Below are 15,112 nucleotides of genomic sequence, written 5' to 3' on the forward strand. Positions count from 1 at the left end.
CTATTCTTTATTTATTTAGCCACATAATAAGCCAATAATAATTTTCTTTAAGTATTATCCTTTCTTTGGTTTTACCTAACACAATTATGCTTACTTGTGTATTATGGACATTTATATGAATTTTAGAAGAAGAAAAGTGCAAAGAATGAAATAAAAGAAAAAAATGACAAAAATAAAGGCAAAGCCTAATAAAAGCCGAAAATGGCTATAAAAAAATATCGTAAATACAAAGAATAAAATGATGTCTCACAAGTCAAAGTCTTAAAAAAAGTCCCCAATTGTTCAAAGTCTAAGAAATTCAAAGAAAGTAAGCTTATGGTTTTTAAGCCTAAATTTTTTTTTCCTACCTTGACTTAAATGTTACATTACAAGCATAAAAGACCTTTTGATCTTGAGTCATGTATGTAAGTCTAACATTAATGAAAAATAATGGAGAAAGTGAACATATTATCTTTAAATTAAAATATGATGAAGTATTTTACATTCTTTTTACTTGAGTTATATGCACGAATTAAAGATTGAGTAGATGTATATGTATAATGAGCATAAGATATTGAGAGCTTGCTTTTGAAAGAATTTCTTGTAACTTTGTGTCTATTATTAGCTTTGTATTATGCAATAATGCATTATAGGAATTGTATGTAATTTTTGACCTTATGAGTATATTTACTGATCTTTAGTTTTGTTGATTTGAAATTTTGCTTAAGGACAAGCAATGAGTTAAGTATGAGGCAACACCAAATTATATAGTATTTTTGCATGCTAAAAATGGTGCTAAATTTTAAATTTTGGATGATTTTTGGTACTTTTATGTTATTTTCATGATTTTAAAGTTTCAAGCTCATTTTCATGCAAACATACAATGAGCATTTTCAGCCTAATCTTGGAGCTCATAGCCGAACCACCTTGATCCACACTCATCCATACATGCGACTAAGATAAAGTTCTATTTGCTCATGGACTTTCTCTCATATTTAGCCAAAAGAGATTTAATTCAAGTGTGACTCCTTTGCTTAGCCATAAAGAAATTATGTTTGCATAAGGACTCTACATTTTACTAGCTCACTTCTAAGAGAAGATCAAGGATACTTGTGATATTTGAAGAAGTTCAAGCTACAATAGACTCTTGCATGATCAGTCAAAGGTGTTTTTATCTAAGAACAACTTCTTTTTATTAAGTTAAGCATGCACAAGGATTCTTATCTCTTTCATTTGACCCAGATTTCATTCAAGAAAGACTTCATGCTATTTTCACCAAAATAGAGACTAGATTAATTCAACCAAGAGTGTTTTCGCTCATGATGGACTTTTTAGCTCATCCAATGAAAAGTTTTAATAAAGGAATGAGTTTTCAAGATAATTATCAAGATAACTGAAGAGAAATCAAATTATTTTTGAAATCTCAAGCCTTAGCTAAATCTAAAAGTAAAGATTTATCAAATTGATCAAAGGCCACGATCACTTTTTCAAGACCCCATTAGGCCAAGCACACTCAAGCAAGAGAAATCCCATTTAGTCATGCCTCTTTAGAAGATAAAGATAAGCCTTATCACCTAGAGTTTGAACTTGGAAACACATTTTGTAAATCTTACCCCTTGGCCAAATTCCACTCTACAAATAGGGTGGCCATTCACCCTATTCCATAATCCCATTCCTCATGTTTTTTCTCTCTTTTAATTCTTAGTTCTTTAGTTCTTTTATTTCTTTAGTTTAATTATTAGCTTAGGTGACAAATTTGCCAATAACAAAGCTTTTGTTCTTTGAATTTTTTTATTTCAATACAAGAAGTATTTTTTCCAAGATCTTTTCTTTTATTGTTCAAGTTTTAATTATTTTTTTTCCTTCCTTGATTTCAGTAGCATTCTTTTACTCTTTACAAGTTTCAGCTATTATCTTTTATGATCTACAAGTTTTTTTTAATGTAACTTTTGTTTCAAGCCTTTATAAGCAATTCGACAAACCCATTCTCTTTCTGTTCTTAAGTTTTCTTTATTTTTCAAGTCTTCAAATTTTATTCTTTTAGATTTTGTTTGTGGTTAAATTCTTTTACTTCCCAAGTGACAGTTGGTGAAGTTAAGATCTGAGCCTGCACTTGTTTTTAGTCTTTCATTTTTTTTCTTTACAACCAAAACCCAAGTTTCCATTTGTTTAGATATAGGAATCTAAGATCTTACCTTTGGTAATTGTGAACTACCTAAAATTATAATCTATAATCAATTGGGAGATGATACTAGAATACCTCAATTATTATTACTTGATCTATGCATTTGCAAGCTATACTAAACGCAAGTTTCAAAAACCTCAGGATTCAATTTGCAAAAAATTTTCAAATCAATTTTCAAAACTTTTTTGACTAAGATTTTCAAAGTTTTAAAGCCTCTGTTAAAGAGAAGTCTTCTAGATTTTTCTTGACTCGAACACAATGGATATTTTTTGTTTTTATATAATTTTTTTTTTACAAAAAATGTGTAAAAAGGAGAACTATAAATATCCAATTTTGTTTGGGGTTTTTTCAATATTATTAGGTCTCAAATTGCATTTTGGTATTAGGTTTTCAAAGCCATTTTTTAAGCCCAAATTTAAAGGCTCAAAAGTGTTTTTTATTTTTATTTATAAAAACATAATTTGTGATTTTTTTAAAGATTGTAATTTTATTTATATTTGAAAGTGAAAGGTTGAGTTTGATTTTGGTAATTCTTGACAATCAAGTTTCTACAAAAAAAGAAAATAAATTTTGACAGGATGTTGATAGATTTAGTTGGTATTACAACTTTTCAAATTGAAAAGAAATTCAATCCCTATATAAAGAGCTCAATCCCAAACTTAGAATTAAGAAGCAATTGACATAATAAATAGAGCAAACACAAAACTTTGAGTTTAGGGGGAAAAGCTATCGTGCAGAGGGAGAAAGAAAATCAATAAGCAATTGAAGGGGAAATCACAAGAACAATCGACAATTCAATAAGGCAACAAGCGATTGAGCAATCAATAATTATCAAGAAGAATCACAAAGCAAAACAAGAGCCATACAAGCAATTGTTAATATGTTTTATTTTGGGTTGGTCCAAGAGTATTGATTAGGTATATTTTCTTTTATTTTTATTTATTATGATGTTATTTGTGATAATAATTCTTTTATGAAATTATTTTGTTTTGTTAATTTTTTTACTGATTTATTTATTTGTATATTTATATTTATTTATTTATTTTTATTATTTTACCTATTGATTTATTAATTTAATTGATGAAAATAAAATTTGAATTGAATTTTTTTTAAAAAGTGTAAATACATTATTTTATGATTAGAAAGTTGTAAATATGTTTGTATTACTATTTTTAATTAATATTTGCAAATAAATAAAAATGAATAAATTAGTTTTTTTGTCATAAGATATTTAATAAATCTGATGATAAAATATCTTCAAGTATACAGCAAGTTTATTTTGAATACTTTTAAGATGAAGAAAATTTCTTTTTTGGTAAAAGCTTAAAAAACTTTTTTTTTAATATTTAAACATTGAAATTAATAAAAAAATCATCTTTAATTAAGGTTTAGACAAGATAACATGTGATTAATTTAGTATCAATTTTAGGCATTGTAAGATTGTTTAGACCTCATATATATATATATATATCTATTAATGTAGACCAGAATATATTTCTTTTAAAAACCCTTAATCAAGTTTATGAAAATCTTTAAAAAAATAAATTCATATAAGTGAGCAATCATATTTATATAAAAACTATTAATGACGACTCTATATTTTTATATCTAATAGATAAGTTTTCGAACTTGAACATTATCACATTAATTATAATGTGTTAAAAGTATATTTTTGAGTAACATGCAAACAATTAAACAAATACATTAGAGAGGCTTATGCAGTGGTAACTTCCTATGCACAACATGAAATAATGAAAGAACAAAATTCGAAAAAAAAAAAAGAAAAAACTTAGTGGCTTCAATATTTAAATGTTTCAATATCATGTTCAAACGTTGAAGTCAGGTATTGTTAACACTTAAGATACAGCACAGACACTCTCTACCTTAAGAGAGCATCTATCCTTTGCTTCAAATCATATTATCATTTTCAAAGTATCATTCTCTCAAAACTATTACCATTAACAACCAAGGCAACCTGCTATTTCTTCAATACTTTTAAAAATATTATTATTAATGAAAAAAATCAAACGGAAAATTAAGTTAACCTCTAACATCATCATTCTTTACTAATTCCAAAAAAAAAAAAAAAGAAACTAAACATCTTTCATTAAAAAAACAGGTAAAAATTTTGATCCAAAGGTTGGATCCGATCGAAAATAGCCTCCAACAGGTAGGATCTAGCAAAAATAGCAACAAAAATTTAGGAAACCAAATCGAATATCTCCCTCCAATGTGGCAACAAACTTTTCCATCAAGTTGAATACTGATCCTTCACTTTCGAAGAATAGGCTACAGTTGACTGACTCCTTAATGGCTATAACGATTAAGAACCATTGGAACTCAAGCGTGAAGCAAAAATGCTCTTCCATGATGGATGATAAAAAGTAGAAACTATAGTGGCAATCAAAAAATCAAAAAGTAGTTTAAAATTTTTTAGAAAGGAAAGGATGAGAAGTCGCGAGGCAGAGAGAAAGAAAGTGTAAAAATAAATATTTTTCATGCTCTTTGTTGTCTTCGCCCCTCTCGATCATCATCATTTTTATCTTTCATCAAAAGCTTTCTTCTCGATTTTTTTCTTTTTTTTTCTATCAACTTTTTTTAGTATAAATCACCAACTATTTATTATTTTCACATAATAAGGCTCTTTCACCAGATTTCCTTTCTTCAAACAATTTAGTGGCAAGGAAAAAAAAAAGATGAAAAAGAAAATGATGATGTGGCACGCTGAAAGGTGGTTAAAGTTGATCTAAACGAGTAAAATTTAAAACAATATGCGGATGAATATTAATTTTCAAATAAGAAATTCAATAGGAAGCAAAATCCAACTTATCCAGCATAAGGTCGCACTTGGCTGAGATATCCTAACCTAGCAACCAAACGCTCCTCCAGGAGAATGACCAAAGCCTCCAAAGAGCGCAGAAGCAGAAGAGGCGGAAATATAAGGAGAAAGCAAAGCAAGCAAAAACAAAACAAAACGTAATTAATTAATTGGTGGTTTTAGGGGCAGAATGGGAAACGAAGCAAAAACCTCTAACACCAACGCCACCAGCAGCAGCAACGTAGGAGGAGGGAGAGGATTCAGGGCGAGAATGGATCACTACATATACAGCGGTGAAAAGAAGCACGTGATGGCTGGCATAGCGATTATCGCCGTCGTTTTCGGTGCCCCTTGGTTTTTAATGAACCGAGGTTCGTTTCTCTCTTTTCTACTTGTTCGGGAGGTTTAAGGTTTTGGGTTTGGGTTTTGAATGAAGCTTTGGATTTTGTTTTCTATATTTTATTGCCACTTTGAGAAATTTCTATGATTTATATAGATGAATAAACAAAATGAAAGGTTGAGATATAGCATCGATGGCTTCACTGTTTTTCTTGTTAAGTAAAATAAAATGCCTTTTCCCCCTTTTGTCTATTGAGTTAAAAGAATGGTTAGCAGTTGACAACAGGAAATTTTCTTGGAGGGCATAATTTCCTGCGTGATTTGAGTGAATGAATCTAAAATTTCAGTGATACTAAAGAATATGTTAAGGAATCAATCAAATTGATGCAATGGCAATGTGACACTTCTTTGACATTGCTTAATCTATAGTTATCAACAACTGTTGTTTGAGATATAAAAAAAAAAAAAAAACGAAAAAGAAAAGAAGAAGAAGAAGAAGAAAGAAACAAAAAAGTAATTGAATGAAACTTAAGGATATTGGGGAGCTATACTGAATCTCAATTCTAAACCCTTTTTTTTTTCACACATCTCTGTTAGCAGCGGAGATTACTTTTCCTTTAAGAAGTATTCAGCTGATTGGGGAGTGATTTCCTTCAATCAGTCTCATTTTTATGATTCTAATGTTTGTTTTAGAGGTTTTAAATTTGTTGTTTTTTATTGAAAAATACAAAGAACGTGTCAGATTATGTTGACATGGGTCACCTTACTCATATCAAAATAGCAATACTCCTGTCCTGATGGCAATGGGTGCTGATTTACCTATATATATATATATATATATATATATATATATCTCATAAGCAATTGAGAGATTTAGCAGGAGGATAGTGAAGGCAAATTTTTAAGCTGAAAGAGATGGCATATTTATTTTCTGTCCCATCTTAGCAGACCTTAAAAATGCTTTTCTCAGCTGCCATTAGCAAGGGTATGCCCATTTGTCAATTCCTTTTCACTCCATAGAAGTTAGAACTCACATTTTTTAAGCAAGTTCACTACGAGAATTGTGAGGTTTAAGTGTTTTTTTGAAGTGGGAAAACTTTTACTTTGCCATGATTTTAGAGGAAATTTACCTCTTTCTTATCTCTTAAGAGGATTATTTGATGTTTTGTTCAGCTTACAGATAATGCCTAGCTCTTTGGAGATAGTTTTCACTTTTATAGAGAAACTCTTTCATGATCGCTCTTTCTCACTTTTAACCAGTTAGTAGATGTGGCTTCTGAGGTGTGTCATTGGACTTTGGTGGAGACTGGAGAATATGTTTATAACCTTTGAGGAATACAATGATCATTTTTCCAATCTCTTGATATGGTCTTGGTTTACCTCATTACAAATTTATTTGGGGGCCTATATTATATTACTTTTGTTTGCGGTCTGAACTCTGAACTCTTTCTCAGAATATTCTGTTTCCTTCTTTTGAACTTAAAATTTCTTTTTTTAAGGACAAATGTTTAAACCCATTCATTTATATTCAATCTTCTGATATTATAAATTCAACTTTTCCTTCTATGGCCTTTCTCTTTTTCTGCTTTGTCTTACTCTATCAACTGTTCTAGGAATTGTGTAAATTGCAATTTTTCCCTCGAACGTAACATGCCCGTAACTCACAATAGAAAAGTTTAAATTTCTAAATTTAGGCAAAAAAGAGTTAGGAATTCCATGGCTGCTTGACAATTTGGAACCATTCCCCCTTCCGGGAAAAAAAGATGATGCTTATGAAACTGTTGGCTGCTGTCCGCACAAAATGCCACTTGCTAGTTAATTGCTCTCTAACTGCATATTGCCTTTAAACATTGTATATTAACCCAATGAAAGGGGTCCGACTGTTACATAAACCATTCTGATTTCGCTTTATTTGCATTTCTGGGTAAATTTGAAATGTCTTTGACACTATAATTGGTATTGTGTTGCATTCTCAGCATTTAGTCTAATAGCTGCATTTGCAGATTAGCGGCTGCTTCTTCATTTCATTACAGTTTTTTTGTTGGTAGGTTGATCACTTGAAATTAATCTAACAAATATCTGATTCCTTGTAGGAGCGAAGCATCAGTCACACCAAGATTATTTGGAAAAAGCTGACAAAGCACGGAGTCAACGACTTTCTTCTGCTAAATAATAGTTGAGTTCTTTGATCAAGTTAAAGGGTTTCCTTGAGCAACTTTTTGATAGTCAGCATAGAAGCTCTTGCTGCATGGTACTCTGTTTTTTATGTCCTTCATTCCCTAAAACTATAATACCTGGAATGCTGAAAAAGGAAAGTGGCCAAGCAATAATATACTTACTAGATGCAGTCTTTGATTTGTGAAACTAGTCATAAAATGCTCACCTTCAAGGTCAACATTTGTTTCATATTTGTGATTATAATTTTGATTTTAAATCAAAAATTTGCCCCCGGTGTTTCTTTCACCAAATTATCTTCTCTGTTAATAAATTATAAAGCAAACTTAAGATTGATTTAGCATTATATTATTAAGTATCCCCCCTCCCCTTCTTTTCCTTGAACTTTTTTGTGGTTATTTATAGTGAATGCTAGCTATGGACTTGCCTTGCCTTCTATCAATCCCATTTCTTTTAACCCTTTTATTTGAAGTTCTCAAATCTTGGGTCCGATGCTAATTATTGTATTTGATTCTATTAGTTCTATGTGATAATATTCAACGTTGTTTTCCCATAGTTTTGAGGGATTTGCAGAGAATATTGATTTTAACTCATTGGATGGTTTTTGCTTTCAAGGCCGTTTGCGCTTATTATCAGGTTCATAAGCCAGTTGCTAGCAATGCCATATCCAAGTACATAAATGATAACAGCAGTGATAGAAAATTAATGCTTTTTTTTTTTATTTAGCAGCAGTGGGATTTTAGGCTTTGTTTAATGCATCTCCTCTCTATCATTTCACAGTCTCTTAGCAGATTTGAATTCAAATAATAAAAATGAATTAAGACAGCAAAGAGAGAAGCACACCTTTTTGTCATTTGCACCAATTATACCAACCATCCGTTGGAGTAAACTAATGGTTTCCCCCTTTTCCACAATGCCACAATAGCCACTCATTTGCGAAAAAAAATAATAATAATAATAAACAAACAAACGCACAAAAAATGATAATCCTACCAAGACTAGTAATTATTAAGGACCCACTTAAATGCACCAGGGTGATCAACCAATGGTATCTGAAAGTTCATACCAAATATTCCGACCACTATACCAAAAATGGGAACAATAAACATTACCGTTCTGAGTAGCAGCTCGACTTGGAACAGCTGGTTTTGATCATTATTCTGCAAACCCAAAGTTTGTCTATTAAGTTCGAAACTTTGACGGATGCTTAATTTCCCCTCACTTTCCTTTATTAAATTTTAAAATTTTCCTAATCAAGAGAATGGCTTTTTTTTTTTTTTTTACTGCTTTCCTTATTCCCTCTTTTTAATCCAAACATGTTAATTCAAAGACATCAAAAGGAACATTAGAAATAATAATTTCTCTATCTATTTTATCGATCTTAAAGCCTAGATCAACAGTACCAGCTAGGAATGGAAATGAATTAAGATACTCAATGACTTATTTAAGTTTGATTTGAGAAAAAAATTAAACTCAATTTATTCATTGTTGAATCAAGTTTTAATTCTAATTATTTGACTAACAAGTCGAACAAAATTTGAATAGTTTAATACTTCACTTAAAAAACTTACCAATTTAATCGAATTTAATCAAGCTTTTATTTTTAATATATAAGTAAATGATAAAAAATAATTTTTAAATTTTAATATTTATAATTTATCAAATTTAATTGAACTTATTAAACTAAATTTAAATGATTTAATTAAAATTATAAGTCAAATTTGAGTATACAAAAATAAAATTAAATCAAATTTTAAATTGAGTTAAGCTTGAATTTAAAAATATATTGATTCTACTTGATTCAATTAAATCGATTACATCTCTATAGCAGCAGTGAAGGGAAAACCCAGAGGAAGATGATCTCTTCACACCTCTATCAAGCTACTAAGGATGCTATCAATGGAAACAAAGTAAGCTTCCGATAACATATCCAGCTCTTCTATTTTATCTCAGCTCTGTCACAACTGCTCATGCATATCAAACAGAATGAAAAGAGAGAAATGTGAACATTCTATATACGCGGGGGTTGCTTACGGTGAGCTCACGATCAAGATCAAGATCACTGCCTCAAAATTTTCTCTTAAGTCGTACTTTTAAAAGTGTCGATTGAGAACAAGTATCTGATATGTTACACACTCATGTAAGAGGAAATGTGTCCTATCAATTTATTTTTAAAAAACTATTTAATTTTAATGTTATAAGTCCATATTTATTAACAAAAAAATATTTTTAAAATATTAATTTTATTTAATTCAAATTACAATATTTTATAAAATATATACAAAAAACTTTTTTCTCTTTCATTGTTCTTTATTTTTTTCAATCTTTTAATATATATATATATATATATATATATTTCCTCTTTCTTCGTTTTTCTCTACCTTTCTCTTTTGTCCAACCATCATATATTTGTTTAGATTATATATATATATAAACCATCATAAATGGTTGAAATTAAACCACAATAAAATATCCTTTGTGCCTAACAAAATTCGTTCTACATACAAATGAAAATACAACTTAACTTGTCATAAGCTAAGGAGTTAGGTAAATGAAAAAAAAAAAGGTCAAATTATGAGATTAATTTTTGTATTTATATAAAATTTAAAATTTAATCTCTTTATTTTCGAATTATAAAAATTAATCCAAAATTTAACCTCATAAAACCATCAATAAGTTATTGACATGATAATTTTTTAACGACGTGAACTGCTCATGTCGTTTTCCTGTAAATGCCACGTTAAATAATTATTGCTTTTTTCTTTTTTTTTTTTTTTGGTCTTTCAAACCCGACTCTGACATCCAGCCTACATAACCCAAATTCAACTGTCCTTTGCCACCACCCGACCTCGTTTTCATTGTCTGCCACCAACGATAGTCCAACCAACCAACATTCTAACCTGATTGGAAACCCTACCTTTTTTTTTAAATGATCAAATTTATCACTGTATTAAATTGGGAATTCCATACTTATCACTCCTTTTTTTTTTTTTTTTTATGCAATTTCATCATCCAATTTTTTTTATGCAATTCTAATGGATAAAAATAAAATATTTCATCTAAACTAAAAAATATTCCATTAAAAATTTCAATTATTTATTAAAATTTTATTTTATGACAAAGTAAAAAAAAACTTTTATATCAAATTTAAAGTAAGAATAATATCAATAATTAAATAAAAATAAAAATAATTAATTTTTTTTAAAAAATACCAGCAATTAAAAAAGTGCACCATACACAAGGGACAGAAACAAAAATTAATTCGATGCCTGTTACGCCTGTTACTTGTAGCAACAGAGCAGAAATGCTTTGAAGTTAAAAATTTTCTTGGCTGATAAGTAACCACCGGAGGCACTAACAACGGAGGCAAAGTTTAGATAATAACAACAGCTAGCATGGAATAGCGGCGGTGGTGGGTGGTGATGAATTCATGTTTTCTTGTCATTTTTAGACCAAAAATAATTCAGGAACCAATTAGCAAAGAAAAACATGGTGATGGGATTGTTTGGTAAAGCAAATGACAGTATAAGACATAAAAATGTATAGTAAAAGAAAAAAAAAAAAGGAAACCAAAAGTAGTAATGGTAAGGACATCAACTGTATGAAGCATACTACTCATTCAGGAAAGTGTCTTCTCACAGCGAATTTTGAAGTATCTTATTTAATTACTAGTATTATTCTTACTTAGAATTTGATGTAAATTATTTTTTAATTTTTATTATGTTTTACTTTTTCATATAATAAAAATAAAAAAATAATTGAAATTCTTAATGAATATTCTTTATTATTATTATTTTTTTGGTCAGGAATATTCTTTAGTTTGAATGGAATATTTTATTATTATTCTTAGGTGACTAGAATTGCATAAAAAATGTAATAAGATGATAAAATTGTATAAAAAAATAAAAATGATAAATTATGGAGCCCTATTTTAATACAGTAGTGTATTTGATCATTTTCCCAAATTCTTTGTATTGGATAGAAATCAACTTTTATTTTTGTTAATCTTAGTTCTTTTATTAAATTACCAATAAAAAATTATATTCAAATATTAATTTTTTTTCAAAATCCAATAAATTAATCAATCAGATAAATCAATCAACAAAGAAACATATAGCATAAATTTAACTTAATTTCATTTGCTTTTAAAAAAATGGTTTTTAAAAAATAATTTTTGAAAAATTATATATTTTCAAAAATTGAAAGAGATTTTTTTATTATTTGGATGAGTTAAATGAAAAATATTTTTCGTTATTTGGTTATTTTTTAGAAAATATGATTTTATTTTTAAATAATATTAATATAATTATTAAACTATTAAAAATTATTTACTATTAAAGTATATTAAAATTATTTATTATTAAAATTATTAATATTAAAAAATAATTATATTTTAATAATAATATTTAATATTAAAATATTATGTTAATATAAAAAATACTTAAAATAAAACTATTTGTTATTCTTTATATTATTTATTAATACAATATAATATTATCTATTGATATATTATTATAATATTATTTATTTATCAATAAAATATTATTTATAAGTAAAATTATAATAAAGAATTGATAAATAGTTCTAGATAACTTTTTTTCAAAAAATATATTATTTTTTTTAAATTCATAAAACAATTTTTAAAAAATAACTTTATTTTTTGTTAAACAATAAATTATTTTTTGTTAATCAACCAGTTTTTCATCAAATAAATATCTGAATATATAAAAATTATTTTTCAAAAATCATTTTCCCCAAATAGATGGAGCCTAAATCTAATCCAAACATAGTGACGGTGAGTTTTGAACATAAAATGTAAAATTCCTAAATCTTTACCTTGTCAGTAACACAAAGCCTCACTTGACCATTTAAGATTTGTTAAATACAACTTTGATGCATCAGTCAGCTTTTATTTTTTGTTTTCTTTTATTTTTTGTTTGATAAAGGGGCAGAATCCTATAACAAGGGAGAAGGGGAAAGTTGGGGTGGAACCTTGATTTCGGTGTCTTCTCAAGGTTTACTTGACTACTAAGCCAATAAATTGAAGACTGTTTTCATTGTCTAAAGATTTTAGAATAAAAGTACTGGATAGTTAAATTAAGCCGACTTCACCGTTTTCATATAGTTGAGGCTATTCATCTCGGACTATGAAATTGGCCCTGTTGCCTCTAATTTTGAAGCAAATTTTCGTTCAATTAAGTAAGATCTTTTGTTTTCGGTTGAACTATCTGTTGGATCCGAAGCTATCAAGGTGGACTCAATTCTCTTTTGGTACAAAAAAATTATCACAGCTTGAGAATAGACAGAAAGAAAACATTACAGAAAATTTGTATCTCAAACCTATTAAAATTGCCTCTCAAAAATGACTACATGAACCGAGTAAAACTCCTTATTAAGCTGGACTCAATTCTATTGACGCGTAATCCTACCTTACTCTACAAAGGCAAACCAGTTCTAAAAGCAGCTCCAACACGTTCACATCCTGCTACAGCCTGCAACCAAATCTTGCGATTGTCTTTTCTCTCCAGTTGCCTATGGTGTATTTTTCACAGCAGAAGAATGAAAAATTCAATAAAACTAGTTATGCTTACCATTACAATTCACGGGAGGGATATCTCTTGCTTGCAAATCATTTGCTTGTGTTTGGAAAGAAAAAAAAAATTGAAAAAAAAAAAAGACAAGTGTCATTCCCCTATTTCCTGTAGCCGAAGAGATTTGGCAGTTAAAACATGTGGGACTGCGACAAAAGAATTGGCTCCAAAAGCAGAGCCATCTTCTTGGTTTTCTCTCGTTCCATATATACAGGGTACACGACCGATAACCCATAATGATTGAAAAATCGCTTTGTTTTTTATTTCCTTATAGAGGCATGAGTCTTCTGTACTTGAAAAGCCACACAAATGCACAAAATATGATGATCCCACAAACCCCGGTAACTATGAGGACCCACTTAAATGCACCACGCTCATCAAAGAAAGATATGGCATAGTTCATGCCAAATATTCCTGCTACCACCCCAAAAATGGCAACAACAAACGTCCCTGTTGTGAGTAGCAGTTCAAATTGGATCAGCTGGTTTCGAACATTATCCTGCAAAAGAAAGTTTGTCCATAAATTTCCGGACCTTTTCCCAAAGTTTGCATAATTCAGAGATGCCAACGGGAGCATCAGAAATCATAATTTCCCTATATATCCCATTACAAAGGAAAAGATCATCAGTGGCAGCAGTGGAGGGGGGGGGGGGCGAGGGTCTGAAACATAAAGAAAGAAGAGAGTAAGAGGACAAGCTAGTTTTTAAGAATATAGCTGGATTCTAGGCCCCGTAATCAGGTTCTTAACATCATCATAAAGCTGGCAAAAATCTAATGCTTCATCCTGTTAATTTTTTCATTCTAACCAATTGTCGACAAATGTGCTAATCAGCTGGCAATGAAGAATCAAGATATCAGTTAGAACAAGTTCGGATGCATGGCACCGTTGTGGTGGACTACACTGGCACCGCGCTTCCAATTGGCACTTTACAGTTTTTATCCTCTCCCCTTTAGGTTCATAAATACTTCAGTAACAAACTTTTCTATCAAGGAGGAAAAATCGCATACCAGCTGAATGTTTATAAAATCCTGTGTCATCAATGTATTCCTTCAACTGAAACAAGAAGAAGAATATAATATCATATCCATCCAAGAGAAGGTAAGATGAAAAGGATTTAGAATGCAATAACTGCTCTGCATACTGATGTCGACTTATTTAGGGTGCTATCAATGCGAACAAAGTATGCTTCCAGTAACATCTCCAGCACTTCTATACTCTCTGTAGTGCTCTCTGAACTCCTTATGCTCCCATTGCGGCTCCTTGCTATGCTCAAGCTTTTCTCCAGCCTGCGGGATTCAGGGGGTGAAGAAACAGGAGAAACTGGAGCAGAAACAGAAAGTCCGTCATTTGATCTGATTCCCATCAAAGATTGATCACCATAAAATGATGATTCCATCCTGCTCTTCTTCTCAGTAAGATGCATTTCCGCCATATCTCCATCATCATCCATCAACTGCTCTATCTCATCTCTAACCTAAATGAATACCCAAAGAGTGGGAAAGTATCAGAAGGCGTAAGGCTACCATTTAACCGCCAAAAAGAAAGGGAATGAGAGAGAGAGAGAGGGACATGAAAATACTTTATTCCTTCTGAACTCTTCGAGTCAATGCAACAAGTCTACTCTTTAATCTGCGAACACGCTCCAAGTTTAACGTACTGATCTTTGATGTCAGTTCATCCAGTAGTGGATACGCTTCAATTTCTAATTCGCTGCCTTTGGAGCATCAAATGAGTTACCAACTTGCTCAAAAGTAATCAAATGCAAACAACACATACATTGATGGTAAAGAAAAAGGGACTCAGCAGCCAACTAGTAGATAATGGACATAATTAAAATACAATATTAGTTGTCAAATTTTGATAGTTCAATTATCATAGAAAATCCGTTCTAATCATCACTTTTTCATCCAATAACTCCCCTGCATCCATTGAGATTTAAAAAATCCATATTATTTTTTCCACCTAATCAAAACTAGGGGGCTTTGAAAAGGGAAAATATTAGAAATCACATAGGAGTTGTCAGA

The 15,112-nt window shown here is 29.9% G+C and overlaps 1 protein-coding gene and 1 pseudogene across 1 annotated transcript; one reads left to right on the plus strand and one right to left on the minus strand.

The window, feature by feature from the left end:
- Window positions 1-5,046: 5,046 nt before the first annotated feature.
- On the plus strand, window positions 5,047-7,789 carry LOC111278363 (uncharacterized). The gene is made up of 2 exons (XM_022865018.2): window positions 5,047-5,353; window positions 7,415-7,789. The coding sequence occupies exons 1-2, from the start codon at window positions 5,173-5,175 to the stop codon at window positions 7,492-7,494; spliced, it is 261 nt and encodes an 86-aa protein (XP_022720753.2). The 5' UTR covers window positions 5,047-5,172; the 3' UTR covers window positions 7,495-7,789.
- Window positions 7,790-12,684: 4,895 nt separating this feature from the next.
- Window positions 12,685-14,553, minus strand: LOC111278358 (magnesium transporter MRS2-1-like; annotated as a pseudogene).
- Window positions 14,554-15,112: the final 559 nt, after the last annotated feature.

Source organism: Durio zibethinus, chromosome 8 (assembly GCF_047325235.1).
Source record: "Durio zibethinus cultivar Kanyao isolate XHJ-2024 chromosome 8, ASM4732523v1, whole genome shotgun sequence".
Taxonomy (NCBI): domain Eukaryota; kingdom Viridiplantae; phylum Streptophyta; class Magnoliopsida; order Malvales; family Malvaceae; genus Durio; species Durio zibethinus.

Excerpts from the sequence above, each read along its gene's own strand:
- LOC111278363 (XM_022865018.2), top strand. The coding sequence starts at position 5,173 with ATGGGAAACGAAGCAAAAACCTCTAACACCAACGCCACCAGCAGCAGC. Across the intron at positions 5,354-7,414 it reads TTGGTTTTTAATGAACCGAG|GAGCGAAGCATCAGTCACAC; the intron begins GTTCGTTTCTCT and ends GATTCCTTGTAG.